This window comes from Tribolium castaneum, chromosome 4, assembly GCF_031307605.1.
Source record: "Tribolium castaneum strain GA2 chromosome 4, icTriCast1.1, whole genome shotgun sequence".
Classification (NCBI taxonomy): Eukaryota; Metazoa; Arthropoda; class Insecta; order Coleoptera; family Tenebrionidae; genus Tribolium; species Tribolium castaneum.
In genome coordinates this window covers 4,809,338-4,830,617 of record NC_087397.1, presented here as the reverse complement: position 1 = coordinate 4,830,617, position 21,280 = coordinate 4,809,338, and the positions used below count along the sequence as shown (strand labels likewise).

The window sequence follows — 21,280 nt, the reverse complement described above, 5'->3', positions numbered from 1 at the left end:
TTTGGCGCTGCCAAAGATTTGATTGGTTTGCGCGAATTATCGCCGGCGAGCGTCTTGCCAAATCCTCCCGGATTCATTAACTGCTCCCAATTAATTGTTAAATGCGTAGATGTAATCTTATAAGTATTCAGAGGTAGATAACCAGTCACATTTAACGATTTGGCATCCGCCCAAACTATGCGAATGTAACAATAAATATTCACCTGCCATCTCCGAGCACGCTACGTGCATATAATATATTTTTTGCCAGTACCTATGCGCTTTGAAAATTCATTTATTAAATAAAATGTGCGTGTGCAAATTCTCCGCTCGGGTTCGAGTTGAAAAGTTCCAGCGTGTGTGGAAACGACATTACGCTAATTAGAACTAGCATGTTTATAATTTATTTCGATCAAATTCAATTTACATAGGAACGTCTTATTTTTGCTGCATCTCCGGGATGTAGCTGACTCGTTGATTTTCTCAGTGTGGACGTTTTTATGGAATCGTCAGATCGTACCCTCAAGTTATTGCAGAGTTTGTATTCTATGAACGATAGGGATGCTCCGACTGGATACGTCTTTGGAAAAGTTGGCTCGGAAAGCGTGACCACACTGCAAGCTCGGATTGCTTTTCTTTGGCCTAGGTCACGCACAGATCGGGATTTTGCACAAATAATTAAACCGACTTTTTATTCATAACTCAATTCTTGGACTAAATGAATGACCGACTCACAAGCGCTTACAATTAATAAATTGTACATGTTGGCTTGTACGTGCATTTAATTATACACATTTGTTGCTCCTAAATCTCAGGAGAGTATCTAACAAACATGTATCTATGTATACCATGTGTTAACAACCATCTAACCATTGAACTACTTGTTTATCTAACACAGGTATGAACATTTGTAACATACAATTGATTCTTAATTGTCCGATCTATGATTTATAAGCCTTGTATGGCTTGAATATGTTATACCTACCATTTTGTGGTGAGTTATAATTAAATAATTACCAGTTTAGAAACTGTTACATATGTTTTGCATTAAAATTACCACAACATGCAAATTGAGATTAAAGCAGAGAGGACGGCTTGTTAAGTGATTATTTTTCATAAAAAGTGCAATACAACGAAATTTCTACTCTTTTACGTAAAATCAGATCCCGACGAATATTGCGGATATTGAAATGTCGTTATTTTTAAATGATCAGACCATAATATTTATACCAACTATTACACTGATGATAACTTATAACCCAATCAACATAAATTAATGAATTTTTAGTGCTTTACTTGACATGTGGAAGAAACACGTTCGAAACTGAAAAATCAATGTATAAATAATATTTTATCTCGAAAATATCGGGTGTATAGAAAAAACGAATCCTGTTTTAAGTCCCACATCTCTGGTTAAAAAATTGAGTAACGTTTGCTCACATAAGTGGCTAATCGAAATAAGTTTAGTGACATTTAAGTATAATTAACTTAATTTATCTTGTGATAGTGACACTAATCGACTGCAAATTCTAAATTTTCATGATCTGTAGCAATTACAGCTCTTCCGCTAACGGGTTTTCTGTAAAAAAAATATTTTTTTTCTTCCTAGAAACCTCGCAGTTCTACCAATTTGTATTTGATAACGCATTCCAAATAGCCTAAAGTTTCGTCTTTTTAGCAAACAATTCTGAGATATCCGGGACTATCCTCTGATAATAAAAAATCAGACCTAAATTTTCAAGTGATTTTCTTAACACTAGTCCTCACAGGAGTATATTTTAACACGTTACGACCCCTTGCTCGTGAATTCGGTTATGGGGAAATGCCTTTCAAATAGGGTGCATTTTTGCAGATCGCAGAAAATGTGTTTTTACATTGTCTGCACATTCCTGTTGTTCCCTTGCACAATCCTAATTCCCCATTATGTGAAACAGCAATATGCATAGAATTTCATAATTCCCAAGCAGTTAAAGAATGAATCATAGAAGAAAATTCCGATAATTGCGTTAATTCTCTCGAACCACGTGTTTTTGTGTAATTGGCCGTGGAAGCAATTAATAGGGGTATTAACTTGTAGTGGAATAAGGCGCGGCAGTCCCTTCGCGACCGTCAACTATCGTCGTGTTTTGACCTCATCAGTCATAATGCACGGAACTGACATGTACAACGATGCCCCTTGTAATCGATAAAACTCGTGTTTTTAGCAAGCCCTTGTCCTAATGATACTTGTCGAAGCATCTTTGTGCTAGTTTTGAAGGCGAAGGATAAAGATGGACCGATGCATTAGAGGGAAAACGTTGAATTAGCAGCATGTATTGAGGGATGGCCTTTTGCGGACTAGTCCGAATTTCCCCTAAAGAAAATATTGTCGGCGTATAATGAGAAACCTGGACTTGGGGAAAAGTTATGCGATTTTGATAAAGTCCAATTTGGTTTGATCGCTCAACTTGGGCGAAAATCGGTTTGTTTATTTTTAAAGTTTGCGTAATCGCCAGGCTCAGACTGACAATGCTGACCACCAGCTCACATGTTTTCGGAAGGAAGTGGCATTGGCAAGGTGATTGCCATTGATAACAGTTTCCCAAAACCTTGAAAGTATTTCGGTGTCGTTGTGGTTACAAACAGATAGAAATATGGACATGTCTTGACAATATTCTCGTTCCGATGATAACGATATTGCCTGAGGTTTCCGCTCTACTATATCTACATCTTTTTATCCACGAAATAAATGCAGAAATTTGAAAAGAATGATCTCTAACTAGGTACGTCAACGATTTAAACACATTTATAAAGAACCGCAACTTTGCCTCTCCACAAAGATGTATCGCCTTTGTGTTAATCTCTTTTGATCTCGAATTTTTCTTTTTTGCCCCAATACATAAAGAGATTTTCGTTTAATTTTATTAAATATCCGGCGTCTTGTAAATAAAGTGCCCCGACAAACATTTTTTAAAACAACGGCTTCACCCTTTCTTCCGCGCTGAAGAATTTTACTACCTGAGTTTTTCGTCGTATCATTGCGGTGGTTGAAATATGACAGGTAAAAACTCCTAATAAGGCGTATACGTTACCACTGACGCTGCAGGGCGTGGGTGGTTTTTGCAAGTAATGTTCGAAGCCACTGGGAGGCATTTAATTTTTGTGTCGTCGGGCTAGGGGTGAAAGTAATTCTAAGAATAAGAGGGATGGCGAGGCAAGTTAGTTGAATTGGGGCACATTATAACTCCACATGAGAGCGATGTTAGGAAAGGGGACTATGCAGTTCGATACGAAACCTCGGGGTTAGCATGAGTAAAGGGCAATTCCTAGACAGAACTGCGACGCTGTGTCATCTTATAACTCCGGAACATAAAGCAATCGAGCATTTTTGTCCGTACAGAACAAGCTAGAAAATTGTGGATGGAGCTATTTCCGAGGCTCCATTCTGACAATATCTGACATTGGTTATCGGATTAATTCAATAGATATAATGTTGCTTCTCAGGCTTTCGGATCTGCCACAGAAGTAAATTAGGAAATTCCAGTTATAAGTTCCGTAATTTATGTTGGATTTATTGTTTCGTGTATTAAAAAGTTTCCTATCTGATTCGCTGAGTAATTTAATTGATACGAGTAAGAATGAATTGGCTAATAGCGCAGACATGAATTTTACATATCGCGTGATAAGCATTGTAGTCCTCTTCAATATGCCATTCAATTTAAATTTAAAACAAAGCATCCGAAGCCTTCCACCGGATTGTTAATATTAATTATAGAGTGTCATGCAGCCGTACAAATATTATCATACAGTGCGTTTTATTCATCAAAGTGATTACAGAGACAGTGCATTGCACTGTGACCATCTACCAGCATCGCATGTGCTGCACTACCGGCCTCTACGTCAATTACACATTTCACTAACCACTATTACATCTATTTAACCTCTTTAATTGATCTCAATTAGTGATATCTTGTTCGATGCGCTCCTACAAATAATTCATTTCTTATATGGAACTCTGGGCTTCGATTCCCATTCAAGCGCGCTTCTGCTGACCCTCCAATTTATACATTCATGTGGAAATTGTTACTAAAGTGCTTGTTCGTGATTTTTAATGAAAATTTAATTTACGAATAACATGGCGACGCATAGGCAAATACTCCGATGCCGATGTGTAATTAAAATTTAATGTTACTATTTAATGCCACAGACAGGGACACGGTGGAATAGTACGAATGATTAAACAATAGTTACTAGATAATATTACCGATTTACAAATTAAAATAGTGAATCACTTCCATGTTTATCTGTCATCCAACAACACCGTATTCGTCCCTGCACATAAAAAACTTACCGAATTTTTATTTTTCCCTATATAATTTCCATAAATTTGGCTGGTTTTGAATCTCAACCTGCCATCATATAAAAATGTTGGAAGGTCACAATTTGCTTGCAAATAAATCATATACGACTTTTATGACCACGAGTTTAGGACTGGTACATTTTTTCAAATAAAACTTTTATACCATTTACTTATCAAACCAACAGCTAAACAAAATGTGTATTAAAATTTATTGCGATTAGGTTACTGTATTCTATTAGTCAAGCATTGTATTTAATTTCACGTCCTGTCAGGTTATCGCGAACTTCAGAAGCAATTTCATTGTACTCACAATCGACGAACTGCCACAGTGTAATAAAGCTTTGCAAATTAATAACGGAATCACTATTTGCAGAAAAGGCCGAACACAGTATGTTTGACCCACTATTAATTGATATTTGATTTGGCTTTGAGAGCAAGAAAGAACAAACTCCAATTTCTTAAAATTTCTGCTTTCAAAAAGCTTAAAATACGATGTCTTTTATTTTGTTTCTTTTCAATGTTGTACCTTTTGTGCGCCAAATATATTTTTTTTAATTCTAGTAGTTTCAAATAAATCGAGTTTGTAAGTATTAATGAATACATAACTAGTAATAACTTTTTAGTTAATGATTGTGTGCTGTTTGAAAAAAAATATTTTTTCTAACTTCCATAAAATAAAATAATTATCCTTGAGTGTTGGGCTATTTTTGTGAAAAGAATAAAACTTGGTTTGCGTTGGATGTGGTTCAACACCCGCAAATTTGTGGGCCTGTATTATGTGTTGCCGGAGCGACGCCGTTTGATCCTTTGGGATGAAAATCTGGGAATTTTTAAAATCATTTCGCGTCTAAAATTGCTTAAAGCCGGCTAAAATTTTAGCTTGACGCGGGCCTCTCTAACCATTTGGGGTCAGTATTTTTAGCCGTCTGATTACCAAATTGTGGCCCAAAAGTACAAACATCGCTAATCCGGTCTCTTTTATGTTCTCGATGGCATTATTCATTAGGAGCTCGCCCACTCCTGCAAGTAATTAATATAATACTGTGTAAGTAGCTAAAATTGTAAGAATCCACATAGATTAATGAATAATTCATTAAGGCTTTTGACGTACAATGCAAGAACAGAATGTATGAGGGGGGTGATTAATTTCCAACGCGTATGTCGGGATTAAAAGATCAAGTAAGCAGTCAGGGGCAGGCGCCTCGACTTTCAGGCGTCGCTAAGGCGTCTGTTCGCCCACCCTTCGCACCTCCCGCTTCCAAACTCGCACCTTGAACCGGGCGCCAACTGTCAACTATTCACCGAACATTGCTGTATCAATTTTGTCACACTGAACTGGGGCGAATTTCATTCCAGACATTTTTCTAACAGAGAAATTGTTACCGCACTTGAGCGACATAACTGCACAACTATGCCAAAAAGTGCGTGCTCGAGGTCTGGAAGACGATGTCGACGCACCTCCAACGCAATTTACAAATTAAACAATTAGCGATTTCATAATTTTCAGGCGGGGCGTATAACGCGAATCGCTCGGATAGTTAACAAATCACTGCGCCCTCTGAAAATATTTACAGCTTCCCGCGACGCATTACATTAATGGATTCATCTCTAAAGTTTATTCCTTTAATTGTTCGATTTTTTTTAAATTGGAGGATCGTGGTGTCGTGATTGGCTCAGGCTGGGTTGAAAACATTGTAAATAATTCCATGTGGGAATGTATGCAGATTACAGGTGACCGATTACAGTCACTTATCTGTAATCAAGCGGTGATCTACTCATAACCTCGACATCAAAAGAGCGCGTGAATAATTCGGAGAGAGCAATTACTTTGAAGTTGTTACGAGCGAGCGCAGAAAACTCCCAACTTCAGCTTTATTAACTATTTAGCTTTCGCGTGCACGAAAATGTACAGGATTTGGTAATATGATTAGGGATGGATTAAAACCGTTTAACTTCTTTTTCCTGGTCCTTCCGAGCGATACAGGACACTGGGCTTTCTTTATTACTCGCAAATTACTTGACACACAATGTGGTAAAAAATCTGCTAAAGTGGTTATTTTTTTGTGAATTTCTATTACTACTATACTAATCAATGAATAAATGCATCTTTTGTTTTGGAATATAATTAGGTATGATAAAAGGAAAATTATATGCGATGTTCATCTACTGAGTCATGCCTGCAATCAAAGTTAATCTAAATTAATGCTAATTAGTTTTAGCCAAATGCATGTGTAACTACATTTTAAGACTCTTGTGTGCAAATTTATGTTGTTTAAAGACATTGAAAACGTTTTTATTTAATGCGTTAAAATGTGAGCAAGAGCGATAAATTATTGGAGACTTGCTTTTACTTAAATAAATTTTTGGGCCTTTAATTATTTCCACGTGATAAAAGTTCGTTGTTAGTTTGTAAGTTTTTCCAACTTACGGCTGTTTTGATACAAAGACCTAGTTTTATTTTTAAAGTATGTTTTGGTTCAGAAACAACATCTAATAATTATCAAACTATTTTAAGCACTGGCACCTAATCCGTACCGTACTCACGGAAATAATTTAAAAAATTCCATTCTGATGTGTTGATTTCGTTTGGATCTTAATAGCATCAGTGGAGGAAAGTTTTCAAGTTACTTTGTAAAAATATCGCGTCCCCACTTTTCAACTATTGAACTTTTTAATCATTTTATGGAATTTTTAATTTGTTATAAAATTGTACGTCATCACAGTGGCTCTGGCGGCGATAAAGTAGCTTATAAAACTTTGATTGCTACTACGGCTATTTTCATTTATTGCATTCCACCTCGTTTCTTATTATCGCCATTTTTATTGCAGCCCGAATTTTTAACCGATAGATTCATATTCGAACTGTGGAGACATTTAAATGTTATATTCTCCCATACTGAGTTATGGACGCATAAAAGTACAACTTAACTTTGATTGGTATCAGTTGGAAGTTTGCGGATTTAATTCGAGCATCTCGATAGAGTTTTACGGCTGAGATCTGAATATAAAGCACCGCGTCGAAGGGTCCGAATTTGCATAATCATATGTGGGGTTATACCTGGCTGAGGCGCCGGGACGACCAGCGTCGCTCGCCGGAAACCGTCCGCTCTCACTTGCCTGACGCGTTTCCGCTCTTCCGGACGCTGACAAAGGACCAGCGGTCAGCGGTCAAGCGTCGACTGGGCTATTATGCGCCCAGACGCCCCGATATTGAGATATGGAGACGCTTTCCCTCTCGGACTACATCCACACACGCTGGCGGCACTAAACCAACCACTCAGCCTAATTTATTACATTTTTGCACACAATGAAATGTAATTGAAACTATATTTTTTCATACTGTAATAACCCTAAAAAAATGGTACAATAACACCCTATATTCCAAAATAATAGGCGAAGGGGAAATGGGCATTTTTCTCTCTCCAGTTGACCGTTTGTCCTATTTGGCTTGGAATATTTGAAAAAAATTGACTTTTTTGAGAGAAAAAATAATTTTATTAATTATCTCATTGTCATTATCTCTCGTATTTTTTCTTTCTATTTGATACAGTACTCATAACAGTAGGAAGAAGACATCAGCATTCATCACTAAAATATGTTTTGTCTTCAGCAATTAACCATTGGGGAGGTGATGATGTAGCTAAATTATCTTGAAAACAAAACACTTGCCAATGCTATTTTTTAACGAGTGCATGACAAATTGGGAGCAAGATCTTGTTCAACAGCTGTTGACTAAATAATCATCTGACAGTGTAAGCTAACTTTATACCTGTGTTCTGAACGGCAAATATAAACATTCAATTACATAACTTTGTTCTTTCGAATGTAGTAGCGGTAATCTTGCCAAATAAAATGTGAGAATTCGAAAAACGTTTTCATTCAGCTCATCTCCAGAAATCTTTGCATAAAACTTTACTGTGGCGCATCCACCAAATTTACACCTTTCGTAAACAACGTACAGAGCAAGTACTTCAAAATAAATTAAAAGGAAAGAAGCTGCATTATTCGACCGGTTATCATTAGCAAATCTTCTGTCTGAAGATTACGATTTCGCTTCGTTTTATCGCTAATCATCCGCTAATTTGTGTTTTGTCTTCTCTTCACGTCAATCAAACTGATAAAAATCGTCCGGATCTGAAGTGAAATTAAGCAAAGACGAAGGAATATTTCAGGTTGGCTTCTTTTATGGGCTTGCGCTTCCACAATCCATTTCCTTGATCTAGCATTCGCCGAAATTGCGATAGTTTATATGTGAATCCAGGTGGGGCTGCTCCCTGTTGCCCTTTGGCCTGGCTCAGGCGTGCTGTCGCCTCCGTCGCAAGTTATTCCGTCGCGGGGTCGTTACAGCTCTTTTTTATGTTCCGCGATTTGAATCTTTTCAGATTTTCGATTGGACGCCGTTTCCTGGCATTCTGCGAGGCGCCGCGACTCCTGCGTCCGTATATCACCTCGCAGCTATCTTAGGTGAACTGTCTCGTTAGCGACCGCCGGGCGACATAAATCACTCTGGATAAAAGTGAGGACCTAATGGCCGCAGGTGGGCCATAAACGTTCTCTTCAGATATTCATAATTCATACATTACGTCCTTAACGCTTCACTGAGGGTTTATACTTGCGTAATGAACCGTGGCCCGTCTCGGTCACTCTCCAATCTGCACTTCGACGGCTTTACACACTCTAATGTCTTGTTCGGTGGAAGAGTTACGTCCGCGTGAATCTTTTCAAATGGCCATTTTGGCAGGTTAGTGGAGGACAGTCGATAGCCGCTCGCGGAAAATTATTATTGGAGAGTTATAACAATCGAGAGGTTTTCACAATCGGACTAGGGGTTATCTCCCCTAAATCTTCAACGTCATATATCACACTGTATCGATTCGAGGGACCAAGGAAATGCTCGTTAGCCTAAATAAAATGAAATGACAGACTTGTTATATGCGATTGTGCGAGTCGAGGGTACTTTCCCGAAGGACTTCCTAAATTAACCAGTGGATTATTTTTAACTCGTTACCACATCACGTTTTTGATAAACCATGAAAAGTCCACTGACTAGCTTCAGAGACGATGGTATTTTTCAATAGTGCTTTGGCTAGATTTTGAAAAAATACGTTATTTCAGTAGGAAAAAATTATCCTTCAAGGACATCCTAGTTTTTTTTTTAAATTGAATTATTTAATTTTACAGTAGTGACGACTAACGTTAATTCTAGAAAAGCCATATAGTTTTATTTTTTCATTATCATTAAGTGTGTAATATTTTAATCGTAAAATTTATATGGAAATACGATTCTTCATTAAAACGCTATAAAAACAAATTTGAATATTTATGTAAGGTTTTACATAGTTTTTAATAAATACCCATGTGTGTTTTGCTAGTAGCCGTAAAAGAATATTCTAATTTATATTATTTATAATAAATATCCAGAAATCATTTATGTATTTTATGTTTCATTTGTTACAAATATATAATTTTTTGCTCTTAATGCATGTTTAAATTACAATGAAAAGGGTTTATTTACTTTTTATGGTATTTCATCGGTATTACTGAATCAATTATAAATTTTAGACGGTTTTTTTGGGTTGGGTAATAACGTAGTCACTATGCAATTTAAGACCTCAACGTTGTAGAAATTTTGGAATCTTGCTTTAACAAGTCCCATAAAATAAAGTTTAGAGCATAATTTTGTTTCTAGTATTAAATGTGCAACCAGAAAAAAACTGCAAATAATTGCGCTGGTATTTATAATAATAAAGCTTCTTGAGACATTGTTTTAATTACTTTGCATCCAACTCATCGACTGATGTGTATATTAATTCTTCGGTTGACATAATATTTAGTTTGATTTATTTATGCGTACAAAATACAAGAGGGAGTTATGATTTATTTACTATTTAAAAACCCACACAGTTTTTGTGGTTAATGTTGGAATTGTTGGGTCATGATTAAGAATTAATAAGGTGTACAAATCGGGGACGTAGATGATTGTACAGTTCGCCACATACCATATTATTAACACGTCTACTAATGAATAGATTTATTATGAGAAGTGCATAACTAAATAGCCGTGTTAAAAATGAATGTGATGTCTGTGTTCTTGTGGACCACGTGTCCTCGATGCGAGTTGTTTTAATATCGCGTGGGTCTCATTAGGAAGGATTATTGATTTGGATGTTTCTTTCAGAATTCAATTCGACACAATTTATCACTCCACAACCGCTTCATGCGTGTACAAAATGAAGGTACCGGAAAATCATCTTGGTGGATGATTAATCCGGACGCGAAACCAGGAAAATCAGTGCGAAGAAGGGCGGCTTCAATGGAGACTAGTAAATTCGAAAAGCGAAGAGGGAGAGTGAAGAAGAAGGTTGATCTTATGAGAAATGGCGCCCTTCCTGACACCACTCCTAGTCCTAGTTCGTCTGTATCAGAGAGTCTGGATTTGTTCCCGGAATCACCGATCCATAGGTAAGTTCCACCGCCGGCCATCGATCATTTCTTCCATTTCCAAGCATCGATCGTTTGATTTAACTGTTGTCTGGCATTGCATCATCGCACAATCACGGCATGCTCATCTTGTCCCAACAAAGTCCGAGTAACGAACCTTTCCTTCTTGTTAGCGGCACGGGTTTCCAACTTAGTCCAGACTTCAGACCTCGAGCTTCCTCAAATACGTCCTCTTGTGGTCGATTATCGCCGATACCAGCAGTTGTAGGTGTCGAACCTGACTGGAGTTCTCCCGGTCAATTCAATTCGGCAAATTATAGTCCAGAAATGCCCGGTAATTATTCACCCGATCAGCTTGCAGGAAACCTCGAACAGGGCATGAAACTCCAACCAGACGCCTATATGGGGTGAGCACATGTTGTGCCGTTCTGCTTCTGCTCTTGCACAAATCGCTTAATTGCTGTGTCCGTTTTCAGCACGGTCTTCTTAGTAACCTTTGCTGCGTTACAGGTATATTAATGGACAGACGCCGCAACAGCCGCCGCCTCCTTATACGGCGCCTTATGAACAATTCCCAGGACGTAGAGAAATAAATTCCATTCATGCCACATCGCCATATGGACTATCGCAGTGTCCCATCCATCGCATGATTTCGTGTTCCTGCATACAAGTTCCCTGTAAAGTCGAGGTGAGGAAAACTAATCTATACCCAAACACTTTACTTAGGTAGATTTACTCAAAAATAAAACGCAGGCCGGCCTCTTAGTTTACAAACAGAACTCCTTTTGACCGCTTGCCAAACACGTTACTACATTCGTCGTAGTAGGTGCATTTGTACCTACACAGAGTTATTTTTATTTCTTAAAATGTAGATGGCAACAGATTAAATGTCACAGTACGACGTAAAAAAGAAGCTGATTAAAAACGAAAGTATTTTTCCGTTTAAGCAATTTAACACTGATAAGCATCAAACCGAGGCTTAGCTACGCTACCTGGTCATATTAGTATGCCGCATATTAAACAAAAGCAGTTATCTTCTAAGTTCTGGATGTTTAACCAAAATACCCGTCTTTATAGCTTGATTATGCTTTTGTTTGAATTCCGTCTTAAACGTGTAAAAACCTTGATTTAAGTCTGCCACACTCTGTAATTAAGTAAATAAATTGTCTGCGAAGCAGCCAATGGTTGTGAAAGAACTGGTCCAAAGGTGTAAAAAATTGTTGCAGAGCATGTCGCCGGCAGGAATGTCGCCTTCGTATCCGCATTCAGAGCCGTCTCCCGACCCTTTAAATAGCCAATATTTGATAAACCGGAGTACGATGCCCAGGCCACCGTCGAGCAGTCCGCCGCTGACGCCGCAGCCCAGCCAGGGGACGCCCTCGACGATGATGGGCCAACTAATGGGAGCTTTAAACAACAGCACGGTCCTAGACGACTTAAACATCAACGTGGAGTCGTTTCAAGGGGGCTTCGACTGCAACGTGGAAGAACTGATCAAACACGAGTTGAGTATGGAGGGAAGTCTCGACTTTAACTTCGCCAATCAACAGCAAAGTGTCGTTCCACAAAGCGAGACGATTTCAGGGATCACCAGCACCCAAGCCAGCGCGCCTCCACCCTACTCGACAACGGCAACGACGCCGTCGTGGGTGCATTAACGCCGTGCTTGCTGGTAAGTGAATTGGGTTTCTTTCACGATTATTAATATTTTTTCGCGGCGGTGGCGTGAACAAACAGAATGTTAATTAAATATGATAAATGAACAATTAGTGAGATTGAGGTATTTTTTACGAAACATTAATCAAAGCACCTAGGGAAGAAAAAGACTTGGACGTATTAATGAGTTGGCTATTGAAACATCGGCTCATTCATGGCTGCTGAGGGCAATTTTAATTATTTTCAAAGTTTTAGAGTAACGCCTGGACGAGACGTAGTAAACACGATGTTAATTTGCAGTTTTACACTCGGTTAACCTCGACTCAATGGATCAATCAAAACATTGTCAAACATTATAAATTAAACATGAGGAGCTTACGGCTTTACAGCTATCGATTAGAACTTTGCTCCGGTTTTACTTATGCACCCCACTTTTCGCTGATTAATACAGAACATGTGATATCTCAACAGACAACCATTACAATCCGCATTACTTTCCCCATATATTTGACACTAATTGCTTCTTCGTCATTACTCTGATTACTCAGACAAATGCTTGCATAAATTTCATTCCGGACCACAGAATGACAAGTAAAAAGTTACCTTATTCTCGACAAAAGAAAATCACTTGCTAAACATTTTGTTGTTTTATTTGATATTCCCAACTGTATTAAACAAATTAGTTTTAAAAATAATTTTTGCCATGGCTAGATTTCGACAAAACTTTTTAAAGCTGGTGGGGAGCCACGTTATTCGATTTTTAATTTCTTTTTGAGAGCTTTCTTGTTACACGTGCTCCGCAAAAATTTGTGAGAGATTAACGTAGCGTGAGCGTGATCTCCACCACAGACTTGCTCCGATTTTTCTTTTCTAATGCTTCCGTAATTTATGTAGTTAGAGAGCAAAGCTTCTATTTGAGGATATGATGGCAACGTATAAGGTGAATCACTACTGTGGATTGCGTGAATAAATTTCTAAGGTAGGTATTGTTAAAAAATGAGAATATAAAACAGCACTTCATCCTTCGTCGATAAATCAAAATTTGTCATGACTCAGGTTACGTAATATGAATGAATTTGTCATAGGAAGGCGCCCAGCGGGTGTGTAATGCCGGCGTTATTTTTCTTGCATAATCGCGACACGCGAATCATACACGTTTTTAATTATCCCTCTCTCGGCTATTATTAAAAACACCGCCGTCTGAAAGATTCCCCAAGTCGTTTTATTAAATATGCACCGAAAACTCCCCCTGAAAACCGGCCTCTCCTCCGCAACTCCATAAGCTAAGAGCATTAATTTTCCCGACTTCCTAACTCTGTCATAAGAATTTCAAAGAAACTTTTTCGCTTCTTAGAGGTTACGACTTGTCCTAGACGAGCGGTAATCAAATTTCTATCTGGGAAAATTGAATATAAAATTTAAAGAGCTGACAATTTCGGGCCTCTTGATAAGTTGACAAGTACCCGGGGAAGGCGCATAATTGAGCAGTAAAATGTGTGGCGGCGTTAAAGTTACACGCGTGCGATGGAAATTATTAAAATTTGACAGTCGCCGGCCTGCCTCCCGCTTAATTCCCGACGTCGAGCCTGAATTATTCCCAAAAGCCCCACACAAAATCATCGACTCCTTCTCATTACGTCTCCCGGATTTTTTGATCAAGAAGAATCCTTGTATTCGTGGAGACTTGTTTAGATAAAAGATTTAATGCGAATTGTGAGTAATTGCCTGATCAGCGGTCATAAACACGATGTGAAAGGCCCCTTTCTCGCACCATCGTGACCTCTGAGCCGGTGTGAAATTCTCGGTTCGAAAATCGTATGATTGCCCCCTGATTCCGTTGCCGAAATATTGTAATCGCGATGACAAGCCTCGCCGGGGACCGATGATGAATGCGCCGTCTCCAAGTCACCGCCGACGATTTGTTTAATGCATATCTAACCGAGATTAATGCGACTGGGGTGCCCAACTCCAGCGGAATCTGGATGCAACCGCGATTGTTCTCCAGTTAGAAAAATCGCATGGTGTGAAGAGCCGCCGCTATAACTCTTCGCCTCTTGCATATCGGCTATCCAGAATAACGCGGATGTGACCCCAAAATGCCGCATTTACCTGCCAAAACCGATACATCACAAAGACCTCTAATAAAATTTGATAAATGTGGGTGATAAGAAATGTGCAGTGAGGTCCCGATACCAGGAATCGCCGATGGGTGTTTGGACATTGGTACAAGAGGAAGTTCCTGTAATTGGCCTACGTTGGATGAATTTTGACGATTTGGGGCCCAAATAGGAACAATAGCGCCAGTTGCAGGAAAATACGCCACTTGCATTTGAATATTGAATTTTCTAAATATTCACGCCGCGAAATTTGTGTGGCAAGGACAAGGAACGAAAATGTTTATAAATAAATTCCAGTTTGTCATAATTTTCAATTTTATTAACCCAGTAATAATAAAAGTAAAAAACATTATTTAATAAAAGGATCAAAAAATAAAAAACAGAATACCTACTACAAGAACATCAAGAAAATAGTAGTACCAGTCAAGCTTTTCTTAAATTAACAGTAAATAGATTAACAGAAATAAATATGAGACACCGGCTTTTTTAATTATATTTAACATTTAATTTAATATTTATTTAATATTAATTTAATATTTAATTAACATGCCGTTTGCTCTAAGTATTTCATACTTTTTCCGATTAATCTAAAACTAAAAAAAAATTAAGCTGGAGGAAACAAGCACCTCTGTGCAGGCACAATGTGGGAAATTCAATCAAAAAGGCTTCTCTGTGCCCTTAGTTGTGAATATAAAACCTAGAAAAAAAAATTAATTTGTTTTTATTATTATTTGTTATTATTTCGACGAAAAATGTTAATTTGCTTAAGCAAAAACTGTTATTTTGTTTTGGAAATTTTGTTACGTTTATTTTTTTTATATTATTCAATAAAAATTGTCTCAGTAAAAATTGGTTCTTTATTTTCTGCTTGGTTCCCTAATATGAGAAGCCTCATACTGAGAAGACATAATGTATTATATTGGAAAACCTTTTTTAAAATGACAAATTTCACATATTCGACAAAAACAAACTACGTTTTCCTGACGAAAATGGATATAAGTCCTTTTCGGAAAACGTTTATTTACAATGAAAAATATTCAAAAAAATGTTATTTTTTAAAAAAGATGTTTTATAATAGGCATTATTACCCTACATAACAACTTTGGCCAGTTGTCTTAAAAGAGAACAAAAATTAATAATAAACATTTTATTCACTTAAACTACGAGATCATATACCTAATCACAGTGATTCCTAAATATATAACAGTAATTATCTACGATAATAATAATTCATAGTAATATTTTACAAAATCTAAACTGCTTAGAATTAGAAAGAGGATAATTGTGAGACAGATTTTACGAAGCTACGAATAAATTCTAAAAACTTTTTGATATAGGTAGATTGTATTGTCTTAAATTTATTTAAATTCTTAAATTGTCCGTTGTGGAGAGGTGTCCACTAATGGCAGGTGGAAATTTCAACAATTTGGTAAATGTTTTTTATTATTTTTCTAATATATTAAACAAATATCAAAAAAACAAGAATAGTACGTCTGTTGTCAGCATGCCTACGTATTCATAAGTTCATACGTCTTATCTTCCATGTTCTGATTTAACAGTCTTGTTTGAAAGAAAGATCTAGAAAAAAATGTTTGTTCCAAAGTTGGAGTTTGAGGAAATTTTCCGTTCGGCTATTTCGTTTCAATGGCAGCATTTTTAAATATAATTTTAATGAGCATTGTTAGTTTTATTTAAATTACACCGACATTTACATAAACCAGCTAATTATTTAATCTTAGATAACGAAATAAAAACGTTCTAGATTTTTTTGTAATTCATGATCTTATAATATCTCTAATGTTTATTCTGATAATAAATTTAGAACATGTGATATGTTTGCAACAGTTATGAGATGATTTGAGGTGGTGTGATGAATTTATCACAAGAGGTATTATTAGATAAAAATTCATGTGGTAGATGTTTCCAATAGGTGATAACGATTTTTAGATAATAATTATTAGTTAGATTAAAAATTTATCTTGGTTGATAACAAAGATCAAAGACATGAGTCGTTGACCCAATATCCACGATTCCAGTTTTTCGATAATTGACATAAAAATGTTAACCGTTCTATTAATAAATCTAGCGGGAAAGCCCCTGAAATTAATTGTGCTTTCATCGCTTGCAAATTGACGCAGTCTTCGAGTTGGCGATATTCCCCCCTGAAATGTACAATTTGGTATGCACAATAAATCTCATAATGTCATTAGCATTTATAATATCTGGTCTCTTAACTTAGTTTGCAGCGTGGTTAATAAAAAGCGCAGTCGGTCCGTCACGAATTTTCTCCGACTAGCGCGCTTTTGATCATTTTTATGAAATGTAAAAGCTCGACTTTAAAAATCCCACAAACCACGTATAGGTTGTTTATAGTTTCCGAGGACGTGTAACAAGTTGTTGGCCAGGACAAGCATCTACAGATGGTTCTTGAGCAATACAAACAATACGGACACAACAAAATCATGCCTGGAAATCGGAGCGAGCAGAGAATTGAACTGAAACAGAACTAACTTGTTGCACGCCTGCCTTTGACCATGTAAACAAGCTTTTTGTGCGCCCTAATCGTTCGAATTAATTTCAAAATCAGCGGTTTTCGTGCAAATTTAACCAGACGTGGCGTGATGAACATTTGCTTTTTCCGGGACGAAATCATTGCGACTAAATTTTAGTCAGAATTAAGACGTAGAAGCTTATTGGCGTGCTCCAGTTTCATTTTTGCGTTGTGAGCTGTTTGCTTTTGAAATTTTTTAATTAGGTTGTCGGTTGTGGAAGTGTTAGGTCGTCACTAACAAGCAGCTTTTTCAACTTTTCCAATCAAAGGAAGACCTTCGGCACAAAGCGAGCGCAACAGTATAATGCAATCAATTACAATTGGTGGAGCTGCCGATAAATTCCCGGAAGATGTCGTTAGAATCTGAAACCGTTCGTCATTTATTGTTGCCGTTCCAATTGGCTGATTGTTGCCATTACGACGAATTAGGGACTAAGCGAGTTTGCCGCCTCGTATTATCACTAATTAATTTTTTCTAAGTTTTGTTGGCCCGAAATTGAATTTGCGGAATAGTCACAAAGTAGTATGCAAAGTTTAATTCTATGGAATAGGAGATATTGGTGCCGGAGCACCCCCTAGAGGCATAAAAAATGTAGGCCTTGGTGCCATAAATAAAAGAATGCACATAAAAACTTTAATGTAGCATTCAATGAAGTAATAAAATTCTCGCCACAAAAGACAGTATTTTATATCAGATGCAAGAAATAAAATCGATTATTCGGAGGCCATAACACTAGTCACGATGCTCGATACACCCCCAACATTTACATGTCTGGCCCACAAAGACGATGATGAAGTTATAAGCATAGGCTTTTGCCCATCGTTGAGCCGTGATCAATAACCCGAAAAATATAATTGTGTGCTCGGAAAAGTCGTAATAGTGAGCCTCGAAAAAGGGAAAGATTCAATTTTGAAATTAAACTCACTTTTCGAGAATAAACTCGAGTAAAGTTTACGAGGACACATAAAAATACAAAATCGCTCACTCATAACATTAAAATGTTAACAGAGGGCGGTGAATATATTTATAATATAATTTACATAATGTACGTTATTGAACTGTTCGGAAATATTTGAAAAGTTTATAAAGCGCGAAGGCCGTCTCCAAGCACTTACAGAGATTAATGTAAAGGCATAAAACCCCGGAAAGACAGATAAATTGATATATAGAGATGCGCACGTAGATTGAGATATATAGCACACGTGACGAGCCGTTCTGTGATCGGTCATCATTCATAATCCTTGGCATGTCCGAGCAGAAACTCGAGAAACGACCATTCAATAATCAGTCGGTCACGTCCAGGACGCTCCTTAAACTTATCATTTTTTCTCATCATTTGCGACAGTCTTGTGGCCAAAATTCCAAACCAGGAAATAAAAAGCATTCAAATGGCAAATCTGCTCGTCAAGGCGAAGTGAAATAACGACACGTGTTTGGCGAGATTAAGTCATCGAGATGAATTTTAATTACGATAAGCTGGTTTTGCATAATTTTCCACGGTCAAGTTTACTTAGTTAATTTTTCTTGACATAGAGGATAATTATTAATTAACAGGAAATTGTCTTAAACACACGTAAGATTTACCAGAGGCGTGCAGGCCCACTATCTTCGTTGCATTGTTACCTAATACTCAAAACTTTGTTATGAATATTTAACTAACATTGAAAGATTGTTTTTGACGAAAGCAAATGGATTATTTTATGAAGGATTTAACCCAATAAAATTTTGTTTCTCTTTTATACTAGCTTTCAATTTGGTTTGCTTTATATTTTTATTGCCATTGTCTTAAAATGCTAAGTAGCTCTTGCAAAATATAATCCAAAGGAAATGCAACTGATGGTAAAATATTTTCTCACTAGAATGAGTAGCAATTTAAAAAACAAAATGTCAGGGAAGTAAGGTCAGTATTCTAAATAAGGGTCAATGTTAGTCAAATTAACGATTCATTCACAGTTGTATTTTAATATTACTTTTTTTACCACGAGATGAAATCATTTGTATCCGTAGAATAATCAACCCTAAATTTGATACTGGAAGTCGAAAAAAAATTAAGACGTCAAATTTTTAAAAATATTCATTATAAAATATCAGTATTTGAGAATTTTTGCAACTGACTGCTTCTTCTGTTGTGCTATCAGGGTAAGTTTAATTTAATGTAGGCTATAAGTAATCGAATATTATATTTTTATTCCAAAAACTTTACCTCTTTTCATAAGACCTTAAATCTTAAATTATTTCTTGGTAAAAGAAAAAAAATTTTTTTATAAACTAGTGTTACTAGCAGTGATGTTATTCTAATATGAATTTAATTTATATTAGTAGTTCAAACAGTTTACCAAATAATGATGATTTCAACAAAGTTCTCTGGTCCAAAATAGAAAAAAACTACCTATTACTGAAGTCTTAACAAACACATACATAGATAGATGAGTCAGTTAAAAAAATGATGGGTAATAAATTTTTATCCAAAAAATATTCGACGCACAGAAGCTCTGGTAAAAATTATAATTTCATTAATTATAACAGCATGGGGCATTATATATGAGTTACTATTTGCAGTTGTCGGAAAAGTTAACTTTGTAATATTTATTTAGCTACACGTACACATAACTGTAGTTTAATATCTACTCCTCTTTTTCAGATTTATTTCAATCTTTTTTATTATTTATTTCAGATTTATTTCAACGTAGAATTCTAATTTTTTTATATAGTTAGTTACATTAATATTTTTTGATTAAACACATTTGTTTAACTTTGTCGATAGTTTTTAGTTTTGTTTCGGTACGTAGTTTGTAATCAAGAATGAAACCATTTTTTGCGTGTAATCTAGTTTTCATTCAAATTTGCTCTGCATCCGTGCGAATTGATTGTGTTCTGTCGGGGTGGAAAATGCGTCTATTTAAATGGATGTAGTTTTGACAAGTCACGTGGGAAAAATTCGCATTTGGCAGCGGCTAGCAAAGTAATTCAAGTAGCGCGATCTCAACCCCCAGAAAGTTTCCCTCAGTCTGGTCTAGGCGTATTATCTTAATCGATTGTAGTATATGTTGGAAGAGTGTTTGAGGAGGCGTCGTCGGCGTCCACCCCTGCGTTTGCAGTAACACGTTGACAAAGCCATTTGCGGCCTACATAAACATTGCCCATTTTTAATCTCGATAGTGGTTCTTTTTGACGTGTATCCACCGCCGGTCGCTCAAGGAGCAGTCTGGCCGATTGCCCGAAGAGCTTTCACTTACTAGGTTGCGCCCCCACCCCCTTAACCGACGCTGGCGGCGCCATCTCCACTGGCGCCACGGACAGGCCGGCAACCGTCCTTACTTTTTACTACAGTTCGCTTCGACAAAAGAAAGAAAAACTACCCATTATTGCCTACAGTTATCTTAAGAAGCCACAATAAAACTGTCGTTTAAAAAGTAAGGCTGTCATTAATAACAATTGCTCTGTATCAATTTATGTGCGGTCCGAATTAGGTAGCGCCGATAAAATCTCCAGATAACTTTGGACGTTTCGCGTTTGCTATAAAAAAGATAAAAAACTTTTAATATTAAGGGGAGGATTACGGCCTCCAGTTTCGACGGTTTACAGGTTTTGGAGAAACGACCGTCGATAGTGAATTGCACCGATTGACCAACACGATTGCAATCAAATTCGAAATGTTGGAGTATTCCTCCTTATTAATTCGTGTTTTCTTTATTAACTGCAGATATGAAAAATTAACAACACTTAAGTATGGTACATTAGTAGCTTTTATTTCGTAAACTAAAAAACCCGAGTGAAAAGATTTTATTTTTTGTCCACAAAAGAAGCTTACAGAAATACGTATCTTTTTCATTTGCATAATGAAGTCTAGACTACACTCTAAAAATGTTCTACTAATTCTCGTCACTTGAAAAGATGTAATAATTTTTTGTCCTTCCAAAAGGAGTGTGTAATCCTCTGCAATCAGTAAAATTATTTTTGCCCCAAATTTGTTTTTTTATTGATTTTCTAAAATTCCGTAGACACTTGAATGTCGAAAAGGCGAAAAATGAGACTTTAGTGTCTTAAATTTTGCTTAGGCAACTGCTCTAAATGTGACCACGGGAAACATCTATCTATTATTATATTCTCTATTACACATCTAAAGAATTTAAAATAACACAACTTTGTTCCTAATTTCTGAGAACAAAGCGGTGGAAATTCGTCAAAAATGCAAA

The 21,280-nt window shown here is 36.8% G+C and overlaps 1 protein-coding gene across 2 annotated transcripts in view; it reads left to right on the top strand.

Annotated features, from left to right (window-relative positions):
- The window catches only part of foxo (forkhead box, sub-group O), a 68,132-nt gene that overhangs the window by 43,990 nt on the left and 2,862 nt on the right, over positions 1 to 21,280 (top strand). The window contains exons 2-5 of one of the 2 annotated variants that reach the window (XM_970107.4): positions 10,497 to 10,780; positions 10,933 to 11,166; positions 11,270 to 11,447; positions 11,986 to 12,431. In XM_970107.4, the coding sequence (XP_975200.2) occupies positions 10,497 to 10,780; positions 10,933 to 11,166; positions 11,270 to 11,447; positions 11,986 to 12,417 (1,128 nt within the window). In that variant the 3' untranslated portion in view covers positions 12,418 to 12,431. The remainder of the gene's footprint in view (positions 1 to 10,496; positions 10,781 to 10,932; positions 11,167 to 11,269; positions 11,448 to 11,985; positions 12,432 to 21,280) is intronic. The other variant, XM_008202979.3, reaches the window with a different exon arrangement.